The sequence below is a fragment of the Hippoglossus hippoglossus genome, chromosome 8 (genome assembly GCF_009819705.1).
Source record: "Hippoglossus hippoglossus isolate fHipHip1 chromosome 8, fHipHip1.pri, whole genome shotgun sequence".
NCBI lineage: Eukaryota > Metazoa > Chordata > Actinopteri > Pleuronectiformes > Pleuronectidae > Hippoglossus > Hippoglossus hippoglossus.
In genome coordinates this window covers 8,404,910-8,430,358 of record NC_047158.1, presented here as the reverse complement: position 1 = coordinate 8,430,358, position 25,449 = coordinate 8,404,910, and the positions used below count along the sequence as shown (strand labels likewise).

At 41.0% G+C, this 25,449-nt stretch overlaps 1 protein-coding gene across 3 annotated transcripts; it reads left to right on the top strand.

The window, feature by feature from the left end:
• Window positions 1-594: 594 nt before the first annotated feature.
• Window positions 595-14,037, top strand: atp6v0a1a (ATPase H+ transporting V0 subunit a1a). Of its 3 annotated transcripts, none has more exons than XM_034592517.1 (22): window positions 595-778; window positions 1,938-2,105; window positions 2,997-3,075; window positions 3,561-3,658; window positions 3,749-3,877; window positions 4,571-4,653; window positions 5,232-5,358; window positions 5,464-5,546; window positions 5,644-5,737; window positions 6,765-6,977; window positions 7,596-7,746; window positions 8,024-8,163; window positions 8,356-8,522; window positions 8,626-8,716; window positions 8,840-8,958; window positions 9,052-9,268; window positions 9,361-9,468; window positions 9,564-9,671; window positions 10,369-10,413; window positions 10,779-10,896; window positions 11,046-11,217; window positions 13,042-14,033. In XM_034592517.1, exons 2-22 carry the CDS (start codon window positions 1,989-1,991, stop codon window positions 13,133-13,135), a joined length of 2,553 nt encoding a protein of 850 aa, XP_034448408.1. In that variant the 5' UTR covers window positions 595-778; window positions 1,938-1,988; the 3' UTR covers window positions 13,136-14,033. The 3 variants fall into 3 exon arrangements, with proteins under 3 accessions (XP_034448408.1, XP_034448409.1, XP_034448410.1); XM_034592518.1 differs by having other exon boundaries at window positions 635-778; window positions 10,396-10,413; window positions 13,042-14,037; XM_034592519.1 differs by lacking the exon at window positions 10,369-10,413 and having other exon boundaries at window positions 636-778; window positions 13,042-14,037.
• The last annotated feature ends 11,412 nt before the right edge of the window (window positions 14,038-25,449 follow it).

Genomic DNA, 25,449 nt, shown 5'->3' with positions numbered 1-25,449 from the left:
TCTGAGATCCTTCTTCCGTTTTTAGTATGGATGGAAGTTGATTGAAGTCCTAGGGTTAGCGGATGTGTACTGCTGTGTGTGTATGTGTGAATCATATAAGATCATCTTATTCTTTCTTTCAGCTGTTAAAGGTTCAGTGTGTAGAATTTAGTGACATCTAGTGGTGAAGTTGCATGTTGCCGCTGAATACCCCTCACCTCAACCTCCCCTTCCGAACATGAAAGAGAACCACTGGCAGCCGTCATAAAAACATTGTAAAAAACATGGCGGCCTCTGTATAGAGGACCCGCTCGAAAAATAAATATAAAGGGCCCATTCTAAGGAAACAATTTGTACAATTTAGATGATTACACACATGTCACTGGAATTCTTTATATTCAATTTCTGCCAATATATCCCTTTCACCTAAATCTCTAAAACAACTCATCATGCCAAACGCATATAACCGAATAGATACTTTTACGGTTGTTTTGCGCACTTAATCCACTGGGAGGCGCTAAATGCCCGTGATCACTGTTAAACGATGAACCTCTGCAGGCATCAAGGCGGACATAATAAAAACACATAGATGTTTCCGGTGCAGACCTTCAAGATAAAAGCGGCGGAAGTGGGCTGGAGCTGCTGGTGTTCAATGTGATTCTGCGTCTGCTTCACTTCCTCTTTCTTCAGACCACCGAGCAGTCCACAACAAACAGAGAAGAGGAAACCAGGGCGGAAGTCGGAGTGTGACAGAGACGAGGAGAGAGAGGATCTGCACCCCGACAGCAACAACACAGAGGTAAAAAAAAAGAAAAAAGAATATGGCTGAATAACAATTCAATTAACTGACACTAGAAACCGTCGCTTTCATGCTATGAAATGGGTTCAGTCTAATATTACAGAGCAGGTGCGCTAAGTTAGCATTAGCCGTCATGTTAGCTCATTACACTGCCAACTCACGCCTTTAAGTGAGCTAATTTAGCTAACCGACACCACCAACATCTCACAATAACATCACATTAAGTAAAATCCAGTTGTGTCGCATTTTATCTTGTTCTCCATGTTGAAGCTCCACCAGGATGCTAACCAGGGGCTAACTCCCAATGGTGTGTTACTATAGATAAATAACGTTAACGCCTGCTAATTAGCCAACACTCCCTGTCTCTGCCATGCTACGTTATTAGCATGATGTGTCATAGTGTTGTTGCATCAATGTGTCAGTAGATGTGTCAGTAGCTGTTGTAGCTCTGTAGCACCTCCAGCTTTGACAGGCGAAGCTGCAGCAGTCAGTGAGCTGAGCTCGTCAGTAGCTGTCTGATGTGTCAGTTTATAGATTTACAGTTAACAAAATGTGTTTTTCCCAACATTACATTTTACATTACTTGCATGTGATGGTGTGGTAATGTAAACCTGTGTTATAGCGCCAGGTCAGTGGATGTGCACTCAGTCGTGATGTGCTCGGGGCTTACGAGAGCTACAGGTCACATGCTACCTTGTAATCCACAGATCCACAGATAAGCCCAGTGTGGTGGTTTTTACAGTAGGAGGTTATGTTGCTGGATATCCTGGGAAAACTTCACCGTATTACGTATAACATTCTGCCTGCCAGGATCACTAACTTGTGCTTTACTTCCACATTAAAAATCCACTGTACACACAGGTCTTTTGATGTCAGAGATCAAACTCTTCCTAAGCATAAGAACATTCCTGTACTAATCATGGGATCAGCATGGGGAAGGCTAAAATACAGTTTTTCTATTTTTCTTTTCTTTTTTTTAAAGTCACATGCCATCTTCTCACACTTGTGCGAAACTAACACAGAACTGACACAGGCCTCCCTCATTAGTGGTTGTGACACTTGTGCGCCAAATAGAGAAAAGTGTTGAATGTTGAACGAAACTGAAAAGAGAGTTTGGTTTCTATTCTCACCACTAACGGTAAAACATTATGTTTTCTAGAGGTGCTGCTTGATTCGAGGGAGCGGCGCAGGGCTCACATCCTTCAGCAACATGGGGGAACTCTTCAGAAGTGAGGAGATGACGCTGGCTCAGCTCTTCCTCCAGTCCGAAGCTGCCTACTGTTGTGTCAGTGAACTGGGAGAGATTGGGATGGTGCAGTTCCGTGATGTAAGTTCACCTCTATCCCGTCCTGTCGCCCCCTGTTTCATAACGCCTTAGTTGTTTACTTGTGAAACAGACCAACAAATCAGTCGGCTGATTATTCCAGTCGATATTGGTCATCGGCCTCTACTTTCACTCACATGGCCACTAACAAAAAATGGCCACAGACACATCTTTAGACATTTAATATATTTTTTGAGTGTAGATTTTTGACTACTTACATTTTGAATAAGTAGAACGCACTAATACATTGGGGTAAAATGAATCTTTAAAAATGTAAACAACAGCGTAATATTGACTAGTGTAAACATTATTTACTTCAGATTCTGCTTGACATTTTCTACCGAATAAAACGCATAAAGCGTAACGTCTTTGTGGTTATGTAGAGATGATCACATCAGTAAAACTGTTGAGAAAGTGCATGCCTTCTGCACCATGTTCATCATGTGCTCACAGCTGACCCTTCATTCCACGCATGAGAAAGCCCATTCCTGACGAGCCCTGAGAGAAGCTTTGTGCTAGAGTATAGGTTGGGCTTTAACAAGAGTAGGTCCGTGCATCCACAGTGGTGTTTTATTCATATGATCAAGTTACACTTCACCAATGAAAAAAAAAAACAGTATTAAATCTTAAGAAAGAATTTGTTTTTTTAAACCTTTTTTAAAGTTTATTGTTATACTCTAACATCAATGGAAAGGTTGTTTTATTGTATTATTTAGTCACAGGGTCTGGAGCCGCTTAGGTTGTTAATGAAAGTGTGTGTACTTGGTCTAACACCTACTCTGATACAAATGTTACTGGAGCACAATTATAGTATTTCTTAACTGTCATTTCTTTGCAAACATGACAGTCCATGTTGTGTTGCTTGACCTTGAATTACGTTCTTTTTCCTCGCAGCTAAATCCTGATGTGAACGTGTTCCAGAGAAAGTTTGTTAATGAAGTGCGACGATGTGAAGAGATGGATCGCAAACTGAGTAAGTGAACTTAGAGCACTTGCCTTTGCACTGAGATTTAAGCTCTCAATCACTGACAGATTTCCTTCAGGTGGTTTCCATAGAGGCCGTACATAAGGTCAGTATATATCTGAAAGGATAAAAAATGTCAAGGGGAGGAGGATTAGACGCATCCTGAGCCTGGCAGCTGTATGAAACTTTGCGATGTAGCTTGTATCTTAAAGGTAATGATCAAAATGGATATATAGAGACAAATCCTGGTGGGCCACTGGACAGTCATGATATAAATTATGTTTTTGCCAGCCCTGTCAGTCCCATCTCCAGCCCCAACCCCTGTCAGTCAGAAGCTTCTGTGTTTTTGCTTGAATTCGTGGGTGGACATAAAAAATTGCTGCCACTCATACAGGCAGCCCCTTATGCTTATAAGGAGAGATTCTTTATTCAGCATAAAACAACTCTATGCACGCCTGTACCCTTCTTTTCACCTTTTTAATTCTCACTTACAGGATTTGTGGAGAAAGAAATAAAGAAGGCAAACATCGAAATCATTGACACTGGAGAAAACCCAGAAGTCCCCTTTCCGAGGGACATGATCGACATGGAGGTGACTGCTCTCAATCTCTCTACAAGATAAACAGTGATCTCTATCATCCACTGCTTCCTGCTACTCACCTCTCTGAACGTCTCTCCACAGGCCACATACGAGAAGCTCGAGAATGAGCTGAAGGAAATAAACACCAACCAAGAGGCCCTAAAAAAGAACTACTTGGAACTGACAGAGCTCAAACACATTCTGCGTCGCACGCAACAGTTCTTCGACGAGGTCAGCTTCAATGAGAGTTGTTTAATGTTGTGGTCGCCTGAAAGAGAAGTGAAATTTGTCTAGTTATCTATGGTTACGGGTACAAATTTCAACCGAAACTCATCTCAGTTTTGCATACCTGCTGATGTCTATGCTGATTAACACGCACACAAAGGGACATTTATTGCTGCTTGATTTGGCAAAGGGTTTTAGTTCTCATGATTCTTTATTTGCTCACATGACCAAATCTATTCACATCACTTATTAAGCTGTAATAGCACTGCTGTATAGCACTTTATTAAGGCTCAGCACAGTGTACTCTGTTCATTTGTCTTTTAAGTAAAATTCCTTCCTTTCCACCTTTGCCCCACTTCAATTCCACTTCACTGCCTTCACAAGCAAACCTGTGTGAACTTACAATGCCAAATGGTCTTTTACAAGTTGTTATGAGCTTAGAATGAGGTGAATCATTAATCCAATAACGCGCTGTGTCTGTTCAGCCATTAACCGGTGAAGTTCACTATCTTTGCTGTAAACAAACCCTGGCTCATTATCTTCCTTCTGTCCAAATCTCATTACCTTTATGTGAGAAATGTCTGAGGTATATTAGATGTATTATATTAGCACTGTTCATGTGTATGTGTGTCTGGCAATGCTGTGGCATAAGTGAATATGTTGCCATCCTAGCTGATGATTTAACTGACTTTCATCCAGATGGAGGATCCCAGTTTACTGGAGGAATCAGCCTCCCCCCTGGATCCCAGTGAGGTTATCAGAGGGACTCCTCTCAGACTGGGGTGAGTCCACTTATGTGGAATTTTGTCATGTAAAAGATTAAGCTTTTCTGTTTGTGATTTCCATTCTGTGCCATCTGTGTCTAAACTGTTAGAACCAGCCAATCAACTCCCACACACCAGCTCATGCCAGAAAGCTTAGACAGACAACAAAGGTCACCTGAAGTGAAAATCGGTTCAGAACATTCACAGAATAAAGAAGAGCGTCCTTTAGTAGACAGATAAAACAAACCCAACCTGTCTTTTAATGTCGGGAAAACCGCAATGACCTGGTTAATATATATATATAATACATTTTCATCCATGTAAAATATTTTAGGATGGATGTCAGAGGACATATTGCACATATTTTAATGTTTTTGTGTAAAAATACACAAGATATAGATGGAATTTTAATGGAAATTAAAAAACTGTTGAAATCGTGGAAGAGTAAAGATGGGGATGATATATTTTTTGATAAGCGATAACAATAAAAACAGAGACACAGGATTATAATTTTTTCATTTAATGGGGCCTTTAAGTTGTATTTTATCCATACCAGCCAAGGGAACTAGTAACAAGTGATGTTTGGTTCGTTATAGATTTGTAGCTGGAGTCATTGGCAGAGAACGTATCCCCACATTTGAGAGGATGCTCTGGAGAGTTTGCAGAGGAAACGTCTTCCTGAAGCAGGCAGACATTGAAGAACCTCTGGAGGACCCGACCACGGTCAGTTCATTTAATAAACAAAATGATTTGTAGCCTGTAAGCGTGGTCAGATATGGTACATGCTTCACTGTTCTGCTACCAAACTCCAATTTCTTTTCCCCACAGGGCGACCAGGTCCACAAGTCTGTCTTCATCATCTTCTTCCAGGGAGACCAGCTGAAGAATAGAGTCAAGAAGATCTGTGAGGGGTGAGTGAATCAGCAACATTTTACACCTGTACAAAACAAGTTTATCAAGTGTTCTCAGCCGACATATCCTCATCTGTAATCCTTCATCTGTCCTTAGCTTCAGAGCCACTTTGTACCCTTGCCCAGAAACACCGCAGGAGAGGAAAGAGATGTTAGCAGGAGTGAATGCTCGCATTGATGACCTGCAAATGGTAAATGCACTGTCAGGGAAAACACCCACACACTGTTTTTGCTTCTGCTTGTTTTTTACATCACAGTGAGTCGGTAGAGGAAATTACATAAGACAGGAAGTGATCTGCTCTTTTCATTTTGCTCTCAGACAAACGTCTAAGCCAGATATGCTTCTCATAAGAAGTACATTTATTAGATATATGTTGCACAAATGATACCTCCATAGAAAATATTAGATTGTATGATTTATGGGACTTTAAATTGGCTGTTTTTGGCCCAAGTCTCTCATATGCTCCTAAACTCAGTCAACCAGCTGTGTCAGGTTTGTTCAAGTAGGATATCCTCAAATATTGTGAGATCACCGACCATTTCCGTAACAGCTTGTATGACTCAGTTACATGGTGCTTGGCATGCCTCCTGTATGCATGTATGTATGTGTCTTGGTGTTTGTGGATGCAGTGTTATGCTTGTCGCTACGTGGGCTACGTGGAATGACAGAATGGCATTGAAGATGAAGAAAGTGGAGCTATTTGGCCAGCGGTCAGCAATGTGTGTGGCCCATTAAGCCTCTCGACAGCAGGGAAAACCGTGCCTGTGGGCAGACAGCACAGTTCAAGTGGCCTGTTACTGTTTCCTAATCATGCCAGTAAATGTAAACCCTTTCTATGAATATCGAGGAATGTGTGATTCATTGCTGCTATTTTTAGTTTTCTTCTTATGATAGCCTTTTTTGGTCGTCGTATACATTACAATCTGCACAGCTGTGACTCTATTTAAAAAGATTCTTAGATGACAAATGTTTAATGATTTGATTTGTTAAAATCTAAATGATCTGATGACCCTGATAGGCAGCAATAACAATGATCTTTCAGATATGTGCTGAGCCCTGGAAGTTCCGGAGTTCATGTTTAATAACACCTTAAAGACAAATCCACATAAGTCATGCAACAAAATAAGCTACAAAATCTGATAATACAATCTTATAATACAACCATGTAAAGTATTTTTTCAGACATTGACCAACTTGGCTCTTGTCTGTCCCTAAAGGTGCTGAACCAGACAGAGGATCACAGGCAGAGGGTCCTGCAGGCTGCAGCCAAGACAGTCAGAGTGTGGTTCATCAAGGTGAGGAAGATGAAGGCCGTCTACCACACCCTCAACCTCTGCAACATCGACGTCACTCAGAAGTGTCTGATCGCTGAGGTGTGGTGTCCCGTCTCTGACATGGACTCCATCCAGTTTGCCCTGCGCAGGGGGACGGTGAGTAACTGAGCAGCAGTAAATAGAGACTTTCCTCCCTTTACTAAGTTTAACTCATAGTTTATTGACACAAAGGGCTGTTTTTTTTCTTAGATAATAATTATAATATAATGATAATTCATTCAGACAGATTCAAGCTTCGCTGTGTCTAACTTAAATAAAACAGAACCAGACTGAAGAGCTTGTTTTTCTAGCACGTGCTTGATTGAGGAGTGGAGAGGCCAAGGCAGTACATTGAAACTCTAAAGTCATGGTTCTCAAACGTGTGGTAAATAAATTTTGGACTGTGGCAGAGGCAACTGCCATCAGGAAATACTGTTGCCATGAGGGGGTGCACTGGTACTGGTTCCAAGGAACAATGGGCTGTAAAACCCTAAATCATATGAAGTGAGAAAGAAGCAGGATATCTCTTATTTCTGTGCAGTTAGATGTCAGTATTCTCAGAGCATCATTTTAATATATCTCCATCATATGTTGTGCCGATCACATAACTTCCTCACTCTTGAAATTGCTGTTTGTTGCATGAGATTAAAAAGGAACGGAAGAAGATTTCTGTTAAAATAAAATGTATGTCTGACATAACCACGCCTTTTTGCGACATTGTTTTCTGCACTGCAGGAAAAAAGCGGCTCCACTGTGCCTTCCATTCTCAACAGAATGCAGTCTAAGCAGACCCCACCCACCTTTAACAAGACGAACAAGTTCACCTCCGGCTTTCAAAACATTGTCGATGCCTATGGGATTGGCAGCTACCGAGAGATCAACCCTGGTGAGAACGTGCCACACTGTCATTCCGGTCATATTTAGATCCTCAGCGTTATCCTTGTCGTCTGAGGCAGGTTTTTGTTCATGAAAAGGTCTGTTTACTCAGCTGCCTGCAGTATTAAACTCCAGTCACTGACAGGCTTTCTGGCCTCAGCTGCCGCCTCATCCATTATCACCTTGTTGTGACGTGTTTCATAATGCGTGTCACTCATTTGTTGTTTTCACTCCCCACACCACCTCCCTCTCATGTGATGCCTGCCTCCCTGCCGCCTCGTCTCCAGCGCCATACACCATCATCACCTTCCCTTTCCTTTTTGCGGTCATGTTTGGTGACCTTGGCCACGGGGTGCTCATGACCTGTGCCGCCCTGTACCTTGTGTTGAGAGAGCGCAGGCTAATGGCCGATAAGAACGATAATGAGGTATGGATCCCGTCATTCCCATCTCACCAGTCATACACCATCTTTACAGGTGAAAGACTAACCCCCCCGAGCTGTGAAAGACCTGGTGCTTCTTTGGATTTATGCTCATGATTGCAGAGATAGAGCTTTTTTTTCAATCTCAGTACTTATGTACTGTATATGTTGATATATCTTTCTTCTGCTTTGGGGCAGATGTTCAGCATGGTGTTTGCAGGGCGCTACATAATCCTGCTGATGGGAATCTTCTCTGTCTACACGGGCATCATTTACAACGACTGCTTCTCCAAGTCCCTCAACGTGTTCGGCTCTGGCTGGAGCGTCAGGCCAATGTTTGACGCTCGAGTAGGAGGCAACTGGACGTAAGTGTCCCTGACGATGACTGACTGGTGCTATTACCCAGTGACTGTTGTAGCTGTGTGGCCGTTCAAGTCAGATATCTGATTTGTGTTTTCATCTGTTCAGGGTTGAAACACTTGAAGGCAATAAAGTTTTGCAGCTGGACCCATCGATAGATGGAGTGTTCAGGGGGCCATACCCCATCGGCATCGATCCGGTGATTATTTAAATATGTTTTCCAATAATTCTGCTTTGTACAGACAAGCCATGTAACATCATGGTGATCTAACAATTGTTGGTATTGCTAATTGTGCCATTTTATGTAACTTGATCATCTCAGATATGGAACATTGCGACCAACAAGCTGACATTCCTGAATTCCTTCAAGATGAAGATGTCTGTGATCCTGGGAGTATTTCACATGCTCTTTGGAATATCTCTCAGTCTCTTCAACCACCTGTGAGTTTTTCCATCAACATGAATCCTTGTTGTTTGTTCCTGTTTGAAGAAGTGCATAATTGCCTGTGCATAATTGTCTGTGTTTTTCTTCAGTTATTTCCAGAAGCCCCTGAACATCTACTTGGGATTCATCCCGGAGATCGTCTTCATGTCCAGTTTGTTTGGCTACCTCGTGATACTGATCTTCTATAAGTGGATCGCATACAACGTACACACATCCAGGGATGCTCCCAGTCTCCTCATTGCCTTTATCAACATGTTCCTCTTCAACTACAACGACCCCAGTAACAAACCACTCTACAGCGGACAGGTTGGATACACATGTTGGTTACGTTCCATCCATTCTTTTGTCCTCAAATGAACCACAGAAAAATCACTGTCCTTTTTTTTCTTTTTGTGTAGGCGGTTGTACAATCACTCTTACTGGTTATCGCCCTGGCATGTGTTCCCTGCATGTTAATAGTGAAAACTCTGATTCTGCGGAGGCAGTACTTGTGGCGGAAAAATTTGGTAAGATGAAACAGACCTGCATCGACTTAAAATATTTTAATATATAGTAAACAATAAAAAAAAAAAGATATTACTTTACCCATCTTGTGTGACAGGGTACCCAGAACTTTGGAGGGATCAGGGTGGGCAACGGGCCCACTGAGGACGAGGCTGAAATCATCCAGCATGACCAGCTCTCGCAGCACTCTGACGAAGAACCTGAGGTAAAAAGATTAATAAATAAAGACTCGTCTGTAATGCCGTCTCCTTGGAAATTGTCTCCTTTTCTCGGCCACAAGGCAGGAGTAACGACACTTACTGAGGTTATACGATCTACTCACGTCTTTGAATAATTCAGTCACTCAGACATGGTCGGAAACAGAAATCGATACCTCACGTCTCCACTTCCACTGTGTCAAATCAATCCAAAACATCAATTATGGATTAAAGTCTGGTCTGACAAGAGAAGGTTTAACGAGCTCCAATGTGTGTCAGTTTTTAAAATATGGTTCACTCCTTCCTTAGTCATTTCAAATGCTGTCTTTGATGTTTACGTGGTTTCATAGTTTCTTCCATCCATTCACATTTGTTGACACTTTTGTAAGTGTAAGGTGTAAGTGTTGTAATTACCTGATGAAATTTCATGGCCCGATGAAGAACCCGTTACATTTTGGAGCAGATCTGGATAAATCGACTTTTCTTTAACATTGCGAGACAGGGTGTTTTAGCCATAATGGAGGTATGCCCTTCTAGTGTAACTCCAAATGCGCTGACTTAAAGTGTGAGCAGACGTGTCATTCTTTAATGTTTGGTTCCTCTTGTTTCTATTTAAATGTGTGTAACGGATTTCTCTCATCACTGTTCTATTTACTCATGTCTTTCTCTCCATCTGTGTGTGTCTGTGTGCTGCCAATAACCAAGAGTTGCCTTTTGTCACCTGCTTTCAAGGCCCGTGAAGAGGAAGAGGTAGGACAGGAGCCCGTGCTACACCCCCACCCTGCAACCTATCCCCTTGTCTTGTCAAAGTGCATGTGGAGCCAATTCTGTCCCTTTCTGTCCCTCGCTTCGTATTTTGTCCTCCACTGTCTTCTGCTCTTAGCTGTTTCTGCTGTCTGTATTAGTCGGTGTTTGGTAGCGGCTGGTTCTTTGGGTTCACAGGGTGTTAAGACGACGGTGCATCTTCTAATTTAGCTTCAATTACCTGAATGATCATGTAAATACAATGAAGCGGCTCCTTCTGTATGGACCTCAGGACCCAGAGATGTTGTTTTCCAGAGTTTCATGCTGACATACAGTAATGTTTTGATTTGATGTCTTGTTATGTCCCATAGTTTAACTTTGCGGATGTCGCAGTACATCAGGCGATCCATACCATAGAGTACTGCCTGGGCTGCATCTCAAACACCGCTTCCTATCTGAGGCTCTGGGCCCTCAGTCTGGCTCATGCACGTAAGTACACATCCTTTATCCTTGCTTAATTAAAGAGGCAATACACAGACATTTTATGAAGGGAAATAAACTCTGTCTGCATTCAAATGAAATGCATGCACCTCCAAGTTTATCTGAGCAGTGACATCTGTGTGTTCTCTCATGTGCAGAGCTGTCGGAGGTGCTGTGGACCATGGTGATGCACATTGGCCTTTCTTCCAACAACCTTGCAGGTTTCATCCTCCTGGCCATAGTCTTTTACTTCTTTGCTGTTCTCACAGTTGCCATCCTCCTCATTATGGAGGGTCTGTCAGCCTTCCTGCATGCACTGCGACTGCACTGGTAAGCTTTTGCATTTGTCCTCAAATAGTTTTTTATATGTGTATATTATATATTTTCATATTTAATATAAACTTCAATCACAGTTCCATGTGCGACATCTGTGGAGTTGTTCTGTTGTAACTTGTTAAAGATGAGCTGCATGACCGTAAGCACTGCAAACTGCAGAGCTGTAGCGCCATCTGCAGGCAAGAGGTTTTTTAACTTTACTGGTTCTCAGTGGAGCATCCCAGGGTGCACAGAAATGGATATAATACAAATGAGAGGTAACCTGTTCTGTTTATGAGTGAATTCATAAAATTGGTCACCATTTAATCTTCTGTCTTTCAACTTTCGAACTTAGAAAATATAGATTGTGTAGTTCTAATATCCAGTAGAGCTGGACCAATTTGGATTTTTAGAGACCGATGTCAATTATCATTTTCTAATCGTCTGCCAGTCAATTTGGCTGTGTCCTATTTAGAAATCAAAAACTCCCATTGCCCATCACTCAAACTCTTTCCTGGCTGGGGACCTGGAACATGTTTGGCTCATGTCAGTGTTGTCTTTTCCATTTATGTTGTGTTTGCAGTCTCCTCAGTGTAGCACAGACAAGTCTTTGTTGTCCCCTCATAACTGTCTTTGTCTGGCTTTGTTGAATGTCATCCTGGGTTCATAATCCACTGGCACATTTACAGAGCATGCCTGTGCTGCAGCCACTCCTCTATAATTGTCCTTTATACAAGAATGCTGGGTGATTCAGCTTTCACCAAATGGGCTTCAAGGACAATTGGATGTAATTTTGAGCACAGGGAAGCTGAAATAATAACCCATCATAGCTTTTATATGGCTCTTGAAATAATTTGATGATTGGATGCATGATTTGTGCAGGATTTTTAGAATCTGTTTGCCGATGAGGTGGACAACACTTAAGTTTTCATTAGTCAAAGGACAAATCTCTCCACTTTTAAGTGCTCATCTCTATTAAGCTGCTTTCAGACAGCAATGAAGTCCAGACATTTTCCAGAAGGGCTGTATGTGAGAACACAAACTTCAGTGTCAGTTACTCAGTTACATTTCCTCAAAGTTTTCTTGCCACCCACTAGTAAAATGTCCACAAAATATCTTAGTTAGCCCATGTGAGAATACAGCAGGAAAATTCACAGCTATCGAGTTGGCGCGGTGATGATGTTTCTAACACACAAGGGATGCAAAACTGGAAGAAGAGGTGTTTTTATGGACATTTTTCATAGTTCATGTCCGAAAACGTGAAAAGATTTAAGCACTAGCTGAGGAATCATGGAGAACTTAACCATCAAATGTACTATTTTGCAGTGTATGCATCATTTCTGCTAAGCTAGTGTTTACAATTTAAAAAGAATGTAATTATATCTATGGGATTAAAAACAAACACGGATAAGACTTGAAAATTATTAACTTAATGTTACGAATTACTTATTTGTCATTTTGAACACGGCACCATCTGAGCTTTTTTGCAAGGAAACGCACAGGAAGTTATGTACAGAACTGACAGGCTATGGAATGGCAGGTATCTGTGGCTCCTCAGTTAAAAGGTCAACCAGCCATCACTTAGCATTGGCCTTTTTAAAAATAGAGCCCGATCACTTTCCAGAGTGGAAGAGGCTTAGGTATCTGGGTCCAGGAGCAGAGCTGTAGACATGAGAGGGTGCAGGTGGGTGCAGACTGTGGAATGAGGAGCAAGGGTCATCGGCTACAATCCCTGTACTCAGCAATTCCCAACCTGAAAGTCATCACTGCCTGACTGTGTTATTGTGTGACAGGCTTCCTGGGCATTGTTTTTTAATCAGATCTTTATTTTCTCTGCAGGGTGGAGTTCCAGAACAAGTTTTACTCAGGCCAGGGCTTCAAATTCCTCCCCTTCACCTTCGAAAGCATCTTGGACGGGAGGATTGAAGACTGAGACCTGACGCCTCTTCTTCTTCTTCTTCTTCTTCTTCTTCTTCAATTAATATCTCTCATCTGAGAATCTGTGTGGTGTTGAACAGTGATTTTTGAGTGAAGCAGTTTCCCCAACTTTTGAGCCAAGATTATCTGTCAGACTTTCGTTTGTTTTGAACCTCGCGTCATTTTCAGAATCAGTAGCAGAATCTGGAACACCTACTCAGAAATTACCATACATTCATTCCGGAGGAAAAAATATATAGCATTAGCTGTAATCTGTCATGTGTCTCGTCTCAGTGAAGTCATTTTGTTTTACCTGTGTTTTATTTAGTTTATTATTATTTATGCAAAATTCTTTATAAAGCCTGCATTTTTCCTACGTGGGAGTGTTGCAATACTGATTATTACAAACGAAGCTATGTGTAAATTTCTTGACTGATGATGCCGATAAAAGCTAGAAGTCTTTTCCACGTTGGTGTATGCAGATTGTCTCTTTCTCTTGGTATACAAGTACAACTCTATTAAAGTGTATACTGACCTCGCATATCGAGCTTTAAAGGTCTAAAGGGAAAACAATAAAACACCAGGATGTCGGTTGATTCTTTCACAGTTGCATCTCTTGTGTTGTGCTCTGATGTCGATGCCCTTTGTGCTGAGTAATCTGAATAAACTGGAATCTGTCGGTGGTTGTCCTCCAACAACGGAACACACTGAAGGGATTTGACTGTGTCAGCACTAGTGATTTTTGTTCCTACTTCTCAATTCCACTCATGTCAAAGTTTGAAGTGTTTTCCTCCGCTTGAAAGGGAGTAAGAGCGACACACAGGAGTCATGACCAAGTAGAACTCATTCCCCAGAAATGAACGAGCACCGGCAGTCATTGTGCATCTCTTTGTCAATAAAGTAGAAAGAGCTGGTTAATGTTTTGGTGTTGGTTTGATTTTTTGGTCAAACATATGTACTAAAGCAAAAAGTAAAAGTCCTGTTATCTTTCTGAAGTGTAATTACAGAAGTTTTATCAGCAAAATGTACTCGCATCATCAAAAGTAGAAATACTCATTACATAGGAAAAAGCAGCTTAAATGCTGTTTATACATGTTACATAATGTAATTGGGTCTTGAAAACTATTTTCTTGAAACAAGTGCAAACAAATCCCACAGCAAGAAATATATTTTCTTTTGAATTTAAACAGGCTTATTGTAAAAACCTGCATTAGAATGACAAAAAATATATTAAAAAGAATACTAAAAATTTTACTTAATTTTAAAACTAATGAAATAAAAGTAAATTTATAAATAGAAAAGTCAAAATCCTCACAGTGCTGCCAGATTTAATGCTCAATTAATGACAAGTAAATTGAAAAGATGATTTTTTTTTTTTTTATTCGATAAATTGTATTTCAAAATTTGTTTTGTACCGTACATAACGTCTTTCCAAGTAAAAAGTGTAAGAATTTAACTGTCACATGTGTTGGAGTAGAATTAACAAGAACCTTGTTCACTTCAGATGCAGCAGTGGATCATTTATTGTGAGCTAAAATTCAACAAGCACTAAAATAGTTTATATATTTATTATATGTAAATTCCAGAGTTGAATCAACACATCACTTCCATGATCCAATGCAATGAGTGAGTCAGCTGCTGTGTGGTGAGGACCATGTGTTTCACAGTTTTATTTCTCCTCTCGGTGGCGCTGTTGAACAGGTTGTACTGCATATGTGACCGCTCCATGAGAAATAACCGAAATGAAAGTCCCCCCCTTGTATGTCACCAGTTGTAATAAAAGCACGTACAGTGTTTCAGTCCTCCACGGTTGAAGTATTTTGATTACCTGCTCTACTGGTATTTGTGCCTGAAATTGGATATTGGAGATTTATTTGGCAACCCAAGAGGACATAACCCGTAACACCACCGACTGCTATATATTTTGTACATAATGGTCCTTTTCTTTAACATGGCTGTAATTGCCTGGGTTCCCTCAGTCTCACAGTCGCCAGGCCGCTGAGTTATACACCCCAACAGAAGTGTCCATTTGTCTCTCCACCTATTTTGAAAGGGTTTGGTTCAGCTCCACGCAGTATTATTTTTTTATGATTCAGCAGTGATGGAAGAATTACTCAAGGGAATAGCACAGTGTAAACACAGGTTATTCTAAGGGTTATTCTTTCAAAAGTATTGGCATGGAAAGAGCCAAAACTAAAAGTATTCAATATGCAGGATGTTGTATTTTGCTAACAATGTAAATTATAAATGTTTTATTATGTATCTGATTACTGAAGCTGGTAAAGGTGGGGCTAAATCAATTTTAATTACTTTTACTCAAATTGAATTTTAATAGCTTGTGAAATCTCTCCATGGGGATTTCAAAAGTCTAATAAAGTCCTTATCGTTCTTTTATTGGTGAGCTGAAGAAATGGCTTGTTGATAATCAGATATGTGCACATTAGACTACCGACTGCCTGAAGATTAGCCTGTTGAGCTCATTTACAGTCATTTGGCTGTTGATTAATGAGCATTGTCCCTGTCAAATAAACAAATAAATGAAAAAATCAAATGAAATAAATAATCTTTACATAAAATTAAAGAGGACAATTTGTTTGGTGATTATGTTTTGTAGAACAATCTGAAATTGTAAGGTAACTAGTAAAGTTATCCGATGGTAATGGAGTAGTAGTAGTAGACACTTGAGTGGAATGAGAGGTAACAGGAAGTCCAGCAAACCAGGTAAAGGGGAGGGGTCTATAAAAGGGGGTGGGAACCTCACCTGGCCTTTTTTCCTGCATCGAGCACACATGAGGTCAGCGTTGGTTTGGTGTTTGATTTGGTAGGATCCCTCTTTTTTCAATAACTGTGTTTAAAAGCAAGACTTAAAGTGAAAGTGTAGAAATAAAAGATTTGTTAAATGATTGACAATGTGTTTGTTAAGAGTTCACATGTTCAGTGGGGGACTAAGGCTTGAAGCGGTTGTTTAGGCCCTTCAGCCATAAAAAGGAGCTTAAACATAATGGAAACACTTTTAAACAGATTTCAGTCCCTTGTATTTTTTGGAATGTGTGCATTTACATGTTGGGATGGACATGGAGGTCCATATTTTGATGTATGAATGGTGTTGATTATTACTTTTCCTGTGATGGCCTATATTTTTATGAACAAATGTTACGGTATATAAAATCCTGTGAGCCCTGATTGTATTTATTACGATGATGATGCTTTGTCTTCTGGTAATTTTGTACTTGCCATAAATGCTTCTATGCAGTCTCACCTGCAAATTTAACCTGTCAGCCACTTTTAATGTACCATGGCTATTTTATCAATATAGATTCATACCCACCCCTGTATGTCTTTAACTAGGGAAAAGGACTGTGTTCCTTTTTGTTTAGCAAGTTATTTATTTAACATGGATTATGTTTGAAAAGTTTTCATTTATATATTATGGTGATTCTGTTTTTTTAGTTTCAAGTTTAGCTTTGAATTGTTTCATATTATGGATGTACTGGTGGTTTATTCATAATTTGCCGACATATTTTCATACCATGTCACCTGGCTATATTGTCTATTCTGCAAGTTTGTTCATTTCTTTGTGTTATTTGTGCAATTTGCCTACATCCCTCTTTTACTCTGACCTGCATTTAAGCCCCCTATTGCAAGGCTTTAATTCCATGCATTGTAAATAAATTTATTTTGGTACAGCAATCTCTGGTTCCGGTTTATTTCTTTTATCACCTGGGCTCACACTTAAGTACAGAGTAAATGTTTGTTCAATGGAAAAAACATACAACGCATGTGTACATATTTGTTTGAGGTGTCACTGCCAACACAAAGGTTATGTCTGTAATCACATACCTACTTAACTAACTTTAACTAAACTTTAACTGTACAGTGACTTCTATATAGAGCACTATAAAGTGAGCTCATTGGGAAAAGTAAAAAACTCTTTCGGACACTACGTAATGTCATTGTCGCAGGATTATGACCTTCAACAATGTTGGCTGGTGGAAAAATCCCACAGTACATTTTAAATGTTTAATTTACACTTAGTATTTGAGTTAAAAACATGTTAAATGATCATCTTTAAATGGGGAAATAAACTAGTTTGTGCTGTGATGTTCTTTGTATTTACATTTAAAAGATGTGTCAGACTGCTCCTGCTGCCCTTGCAATGCATGATGGTATATATTGCTCGGTTAGTGACCATTGGCTGTACACTATTTTTCATGATGCATTATGGGAAACAATGAGAGCACTATATAGGGTATAAAAAAAGTTCACTCAGCATTCGGACACCGCTACGAAATGACGAACTCACTATATAGTGATTAGTAAGTGATTTCGGACACAGCCAAAATTTAAAAAGTCGCCTCATCCTGGTGACACCATGGGGGGCCTGACTATAAAAACCTTCAGCTGCTCTGCCATGATGAACAAGTTCACTGTATATTTTTGAGGGGGGTCTGCTATTAACCACAACAGCCCTGAGTAATAATACAACTGTTTATTTATCTCTTTTTTTTTTATTTAAGAAGCTCATTTAATTTGATATGTCCCAGCGTGTCTGTCAACTATGGCCACGGGTGAGGGCAAGCTTGCGTAAAAGCTCCAGAAATCCTGTTGTGTTTACACACGTAGGGACTTTTTACTCTGCAGTTCAAAGCACCAAACCCCTATGAGATCAAGTTTATTATTTTGCTCCTTTATCTAGCGCAAATATTAAATGCACTTTAGTTTGGCACAAAACGGCCCAAAGGAATGTTGTGTGTCTTGTAAGGTTACACTCGATTTTTCTTTGGGATAACAGAGATGCTTTTGCAGCTGTCCGAGGGCGGCGGGCCTTGCTGTCTTCTTGATCCAGGCACAGAAAACCGGGTCGTATAAACTGCAACCGCTGCTCCGGTGGCAACGTCAAATCTTTCTGCACAATTAAGATCCATTTTGTCTTCATGTACTTGGCGTGTCGAAGACAATTTCCCAATAATTCAAATTTTGTAAAAAATTTTATGGGAATCCCGCCAACATGTTTATCAGTCTGCGCGGCAAATTAAGATGGACAAGGTGAGCGTTACCCGATCACCACAACATCTTGATTGCCTCCTGGTGGCTGGCTGCAGATGGTCATCGCCTCTCTTCCATGTTAGCAGATGGGACATATGGGCCAAGCTAAAAAGTCAGAAGATGCTAAATCATCAACCCCTCAAATTAATTGAATTTGGACCGTATGATGGTGCTTGAGGAAACATCAGGGGATAACCAAAGTCTTTGGGATTCAACGTGTGGGAACTTTTACTTATGTAGAAACTTTCATCGTTTATAAAAATTTTAAAAGATCATGCGAATCCGGCCAATAGTATTTTCAGATCAGACACTCTGAACCAAAATGAGGGCTAACCAGCTGCTGGACTGACATTGCCTTGCACCACACCGCTAGGGTGGCTAAAAATAAAACTTCCCAACTTGCAGTTTGTTTGATTTTTGCATGGTAAAAAAAAAGGGAGGGAGACAATGTGTACTTGCTGGTCTTGATCCCTCCTGACATCCACCTGCAAGGCAACAGAAATAAAACCTGTCAGGAGACTGCCACAAGCCGTCACATCAGGAATTATCAAGGCTGACAGACAGAGAAGGTAAAACTGTTCATGCAGTCATGAGTGACAGGTCAATATATTCTTCTAATAGAAAGTTCAGGTGAGTCTGGGATAGCGGAAGTCTCTCTTTACTCAAAGGGCTTGTACCTTTCCACACCATCAGGGTTTTATTAGCAGGTCTGCTGATAACATTGTTTCTCAAACGGTTTTCCCTCAACCTGTCTGACCCCTACCAATTGTTTCCAGGCTCTTTTTTCAGACACCGATTTGGCCGATTACATCAGGAAGCTTCAGACAATATGAAAATATGACAGCAATGCCTCTCACACACACCCACACACAGACATGCACACATCTCCCTAACTCTGGAAGAAAGTTATGTAACACATAAGGCCAGGGAAAAAAGGAACAGGAGGAGAGAGAGAAAAACAAGCGACAATCATTTAAAGCGATGTGACAGTTGACTTTTTGACTAATTATTTCTTCCTGGCTCCGGGAAACTTTCCTAGAGGCAAAACGTTCCACACAAAAGTCTCCAAGTTCCAGAAAAAATACATTTCCTTCTTTCATCAGTCAAGATTAAGTCACACATGCAGAACTGCTGAAGAATTAACAGATGGCAGCTCAGTCCGCCAAACACTTTAGAGACGGGAGGTGTCAGACAAATCCTTCTTCCTAAATACAACCTCTCCAGCGAGACAAGTGCTTGAATTCACTGTGCAGACCACCACTGGAATATCTCATGTGTTCGATGATTTGCTATGAAATTTGGGAAACTAATTCATGGTCCCCAGAGGATGAATCCTACAGACTTTGGTGTTTTCCTGACTTTTCCTCCAGCGCCACTGTGAGGTTGTCTTGACAATTACGAGTTGGATTGCCAATATGATTCAGAGCAGACATTGGTGATTCTCAGATTTTTCTTCTTTTCTCTAAAGTTTGATTTCAGGTAGAGAAACGTTATCAGAGTAGCTTGGTAGCATTGCTTTTCTTATATTTGAATTCATTTTTAGAACAGTGTAAATTCTGATCAGCCAATCGGATGCACTGATGTAGAGCATGACGTACATAACATTTGGCCCTGATGGATAAACCATGTGTTCTGTGTGAACTGTTCATAGCTGAGTATGGTACTATGCTGCGCCAGCGTGATGTTCATGTTTGCTGTCTGTTTTGTAAAAATGCTCTAAAACTGTAGCAAAATGTTGTAGCTCACACGAAATAATCGTAAATCCACGAATGTTGCAACGCTGTTCTCTCATTTAATATAACGTCATTACATAAACGTTGTCTCGGCCCCCCTCAGCTCTGACTTATCGTCCTCGGTTGCACTTGTTCACTGCCGATTATCAAATATTTGAATGCTAACAAGCTAAGCAGGGCTAAATGTAGCTATGGACTCTTTCCCTCGTTGTTGTGGTGATTCCTAAACTGTTTGTCCACCAGAGTTGATTTTAGCAAACTGATTGGGTTTTAAGGAAAGTGCGTCATGCTGCAGTAAAGTAGAATGCGTCAACATGTTGATGTCTAAAGAGGAGCTGTAGAGATTACGTCATTTCATAAACGTATTCTATCAATCTGGAGAAAGAGAGAGAGGTAATAATGAAAGAGGGGGGGAAAAATAAATTAGGCCTAACTTATCCCAGCAATTGAGCACATGTTTGAATCCATGTAGGTACACGTGTGTATTTGTGTGCGTGTGTATTTGTGTGTGCGCGCAGTAATAACCCTCTAATCCAGTACCATAGTAAACAAGGAGAGTGCTGTGGGTTGAAAATCAAGCGGTCGAAAAGATCCAGACCACCAGAATCTGTTCCCTGTCGGTCCGAAAAAACCTGGACCTCCTCCCGAGCTTGAAGCGAGTCAGCGGACAGAGTTCACTGTGGGTACTCTGGCAAGTGGGTGTGTGGGTGTGTGGATAAACTACAGTTTAAGTACATGCGAGTGGGCATTCGTGTGCACTGCGTCCTGCAAATCCAAACAACAGAGCTGGCAGTGTTTTTGTTTCTTTCCATGAGCTTACCCACAGTGAAATTGAAACTTTTAAGGATTAACTTAGCCGTGTCCCTTGTTTTGGTTGGATTTCTTACATAGCTTTTGAGTTGAAAAGTTCTCCCTGGGCTCAGTGTGCCTATTGTGTGGCTCTTTGAGCTCCAGTTGTGCCCCCACGTCGAGGGAGGATATGGTCGCCACAGACAGAGGAAAACAGGCAGCAGCATCAGGTCGTGCTACCCTTTGTTTAGAATGCGTATGTTGTTCTTCAACCGTTTCCAGGCACAGAATAAATAGCTCGGCTTGACCAAAGGCATTTTCCTCTCTCGCTGAACGCACCACCATGAGAAACATATTACCTGTGGTTACGAGTGTTCTGCCTCTTCTGGAAATTCTCTCTTGCTTTTTGTTTGTCCTTTACAAGGATTTCTGGAAAAAGGTTTTTTTTTTTCCTTTGGTGTCCCAGTCAACTTAGCAAGCAGGAAATATGGAGAATTTCAGCCAGACAATGTAACAGTGAGCAGAGTTGTGTGTTTTCATCCTTTCAAGATTCACTTGAAAGAAAAGAATGTGAAAAAATTAAATGTACTAGTCTAATGGACGACACAATGTGCCATTCCACTATGTGCCATGTGCTCAATTCCCTCATTCACACACACACACGCACACACACAGATCAAATCTTATTATAACATATTTTATACAAATTAATCCTAATGTGATTTAAACTCATGTAAACCTGAAATACACTCAGCTAGCACCATGTTTCGCTGCATCTATTTTTTATACTTACGTTTACTAATATGTAGAGACATATGGACACTATAAAAACCTGCACTCACATCTCTCACCCTCAACGGTCACCATCTTGGCGGCGTAGAGCAAGTTGGACACGTCATGTCCAAAGATGGCGACGTAATTTCTTTACACCAATGACTGTCCCAGCCCCTCATCCACAACCACCTACCTCAATACTCAGATGACAGACAACAACTCATAAGATTATCACAGCACCTGATCCAAATAAACCTGTGGATCTAGTGAATTTAAATGTGGTTTCATAAGGAGACTGTTGGGCCTTGTTGGAGGTTTGAGCTCTACTGAGTGACACTCTGGTTTAAGATATTAGGCAGGGCATCATAACATCACAACATTCAACATTCGTATGTAACAACATTTGTTATATGTACTTATTTACATGTACATGTTTAGTTTTCATCACTGAGATAAATGTTTACTCACCAGCATCTTGAATAAAAGAGAAAACTGGGATTAAAGTCATTGTCATTTCTTTTTCATTTTCTATTCGCAGAGAAATAAACACAGTATATACTGTGTACAGGTCTGAGGAGGGAGGGGGAGGAGGGAGGAGGATAAGGGGTAAAGGAGTGGGGAGGGAGTCAAGACGAGGGGATGGTTGAGGGAGAGGAAGGATGAGAGAGGGGTTAGGGGTTAGAGAAAACATTGGAACATATTTATCCTCTCCTTCTTCTCCTTCTCTCTCTCCTGTTTCTCTTTCTTTTCCTGCTTATTCTTCTCTTTCTTCTCCTTTCTCTCCATTTTGACCTTCAGCTTCTAGGCGTCAGTCTGAAAAGACAGAGACAACATAAGTTTCAGCATTTTCTTCAAAATCTAACCATGAAAGAAATCTACAATCCACATAATTCAAATCTAAAATGATCTGATGTAACGTACCTGAAGCTCAATGTACTGCCGGATCAGGAGTTTTACTTCTTTGTCCATCTTTCTCTCTTTTTGTCCTCCTGCTTAGTAGACAACTTCTCCTCTGTCTTCATGATCTGGTTTTTCAGATCCACTATCTGCTTGAAGCTGACCTCCTGTTCCAGGATGCTGTACCTCAGCTCCTTCTCACAGCTCTCCTCCAGAGCTTCAAATTTCAAATTCCAGTCGTTCTCATCGCCGTATTCAGATCTTCAAGCTCCCTCTCCAACTCTTCCTCTCTGGCTCTTGCTGTGTCCACAGACTTCATCATGTTGTCCAAGTCCACTCTGGCCTGACAAAGCTGTGAGGCAGTAGAGTCCATGTGCTTCTTCAGAGCAACGTTTTCATCCTTCAGCGGCCTCTTCAGAGCAACGTTTACTGCATCTGGAGCTGCGTTTTCTGCAGCCTGCTTTTTCAGTGCAGTGTTCTCTGCAGCCAGAGCGGTGTTTTGTGCTGCCTCCTTCTTCAGAGCTGTGTTCTCTTCGATCAGAGCTGCATTGTGATCATCCACCTTCCTCCTCAGGATACTGTATACTCCAGCTCTCTCTTCAAACTTTGCAGCCTTCTTTTGCAGAGCATCGTTTTCAGCAACCAGCTTCATAAGTGACTGAAAGACACAGATATACATATAACGGGTAAAAACCACACTCCCATCCTAACTTCCGATATATTCAAAGAGACAGAGATTATTAATTATTAAACTTTGCTGCAGATCCGGATCTGGAGATGGATCCAGGAATTATTATTTACCATCTTTAACATTGTGAGATAGGATGTGTTTCTCAGATAATAATTAATGAATCTTGAGGGGGAAAAATCAGATGATTAGGGGACTGATATTTATGAGTGGGTTTGAAATTTGGTGCAGATCCAAATAAAAATGTGGATCTAATGAATTTAAATGTGGTTTCATAAGGACACTGTTGGGGCTTGGGAGTGGGGGGAGTCAGGATGAGGGGACGGTTGAGGGAGAGGAAGGACGAGAGAGGGGATTAGGACAAGATCCGGCGTTTAAAGAGAAAACTGGGAAACATCTTCATCCTCTCCTTCTTCTCTTTCTTCTTCAGTTCTTTCCTCTCCATCCTTTCTCTCCATTTTAACCTTCAGCTCCATTTTGAACTTCACCTTAAATGATCTGATGTAAAGTACCTGTAGCTCAAAGTTGTACAGGATCAGTTTTACTTCTTCCTCCATCTTTCTCTCTTTTCTCACTAACAAGTGAATATAGGAAGGGAGACTCACCTGCATGGTGCACACACACACACACACACACACACACACACACACACACACACACACACACACACACACACACACACACACACACACACACACACACACACACACACACAGTCCAACTATCAGGTGCAACTTGGGGTTCAGTATGTTTTCCAAGGACACTTAGACAAACAGAGGAGTCAGTGTTCGAACCATCGGCCTTCTGATTAGTGGACAAGCCTCAGTGGACCGTGGGCTGCACTCACTTAACCTTATTGTGGAAGTGTGGAAATGTAAAAGATCTATGTGAAGGTCTGGGTTCAAACCTTTACCCTGGAATGTAGCATGAGTGAGCTCATTTGGCAGAAGTGACTGAGAGGTCAGAGTGTTGTGGACGCCAATTGAGCACATTCCTAAAAGGATGAGATGAAAATCATTCCATTAGCCATACGTTGACGTGAACTGAGGTCATGTTTACGAAAGAATCAACAGTATACGATGAATGTTTAAAAGACGTGACTGCTACAGGTTGCAGGGTTTCCGACCCCAGGAGGACAGATCGTGTTTTTCGGACGCTTTCTTGAGTTCTGTGTACTCTCTCGGTATAATCAGAAACACAAGCGTAAAGGAATTTCCTCCATTATGTAAGGTGTGAGGGGAACTATAGTTCTGAGAAAAACTGGTTTACTGGGAAAGATCTAGAGATAGTGAGAGTGAGAGAGACAGGGAGAGAGGAAAACAAGACAGTGAGAGAAGAAGGAGAGGGACAACCATAGCAGGAGGTCAGGCAGATGGGGAGAGAGAGAGAGACAGGGGAGCATCTGTGAGGAGCTGGGAACGCTCCCTTTAAGTCTTTCTAGTGATGGAAGTATAGGCCATTCAGGGAGGCAGCGGTCCGGCCTCGAAGATCAGCTCCTAATAGAAATCCATGAGTGTATGCTTCAAAGATGTGCTTTTGAGCAAGGCATCACACCCTCAAACTGCTTTACGTAAATCGGTTGAATTCCAGTTCAGTTATCACGAAAAGGTCAAAACACAAAGTATCTGAGAGCACCTCAAAGTACCATAATTAGAACAAATTATCATATTCCAGCCTGCTTGTCTATGTCTGTGAAATTTACGCACATTGTCCAATTTGAAGAAATAAAAATAAAAAAGATGGTTGGACACAGGCATCAGGTATTTGCAAAAATCCCATTTGTAGTTCTTACTGCCATTGTTATCTATCTGGCTCTGTGTGGTGCTTTATGAGATTTAAAGCCCAGTCATCATCTTCCATTGTCAATTCTATTTTAGACCATTTAAGTAATTTAAGTTCTTTACATAAACAGAAATTCAATTTCAGTCATGATAGCATTTTACTGCATGTTCCTGAACTTTTAGTGGCACGTACAATAGATGGAAAAGCCACGGTCGAAATGTTTCCCTGCTGTCAAACAATCCGCGGTTATGTTCTGATAGTTTTGACCTTTACAGTGAAGATTACAGCTTTTCCAGCTTCCAAAGTGGTTACATTCCAAAAAAAACCCAGTTCAGGATTCAAACAAACTTCAGGCGATCAAAGTGCGGCGGCTGGAACCAGACGTCTTCTTTAGGATGTGCGGTGGGTCAGTGTGAGATGAAACAAGTGCCTGTAGCAAACATCAGCCTTGTTTTTTAGATATTGCAAGGAAAACAAGTCTTTGTTGACACGAACTCAAGAGAGACAAATTGATTTTTTAACAAAATGCGCCTCATTGTTGAGCTTAACAGGAATATTTGTTAGCTTCAAAAACCATTAAGCCAGACCACATAGTTTTAATCCACATGCATGTTGAGAGCA

Excerpts from the sequence above, each read along its gene's own strand:
- atp6v0a1a (XM_034592517.1), top strand. The coding sequence starts at position 1,989 with ATGGGGGAACTCTTCAGAAGTGAGGAGATGACGCTGGCTCAGCTCTTC. Across the intron at positions 8,959-9,051 it reads CTCAGTCTCTTCAACCACCT|TTATTTCCAGAAGCCCCTGA; the intron begins GTGAGTTTTTCC and ends GTTTTTCTTCAG. Across the intron at positions 9,672-10,368 it reads ACTCTGACGAAGAACCTGAG|AGTTGCCTTTTGTCACCTGC; the intron begins GTAAAAAGATTA and ends CCAATAACCAAG.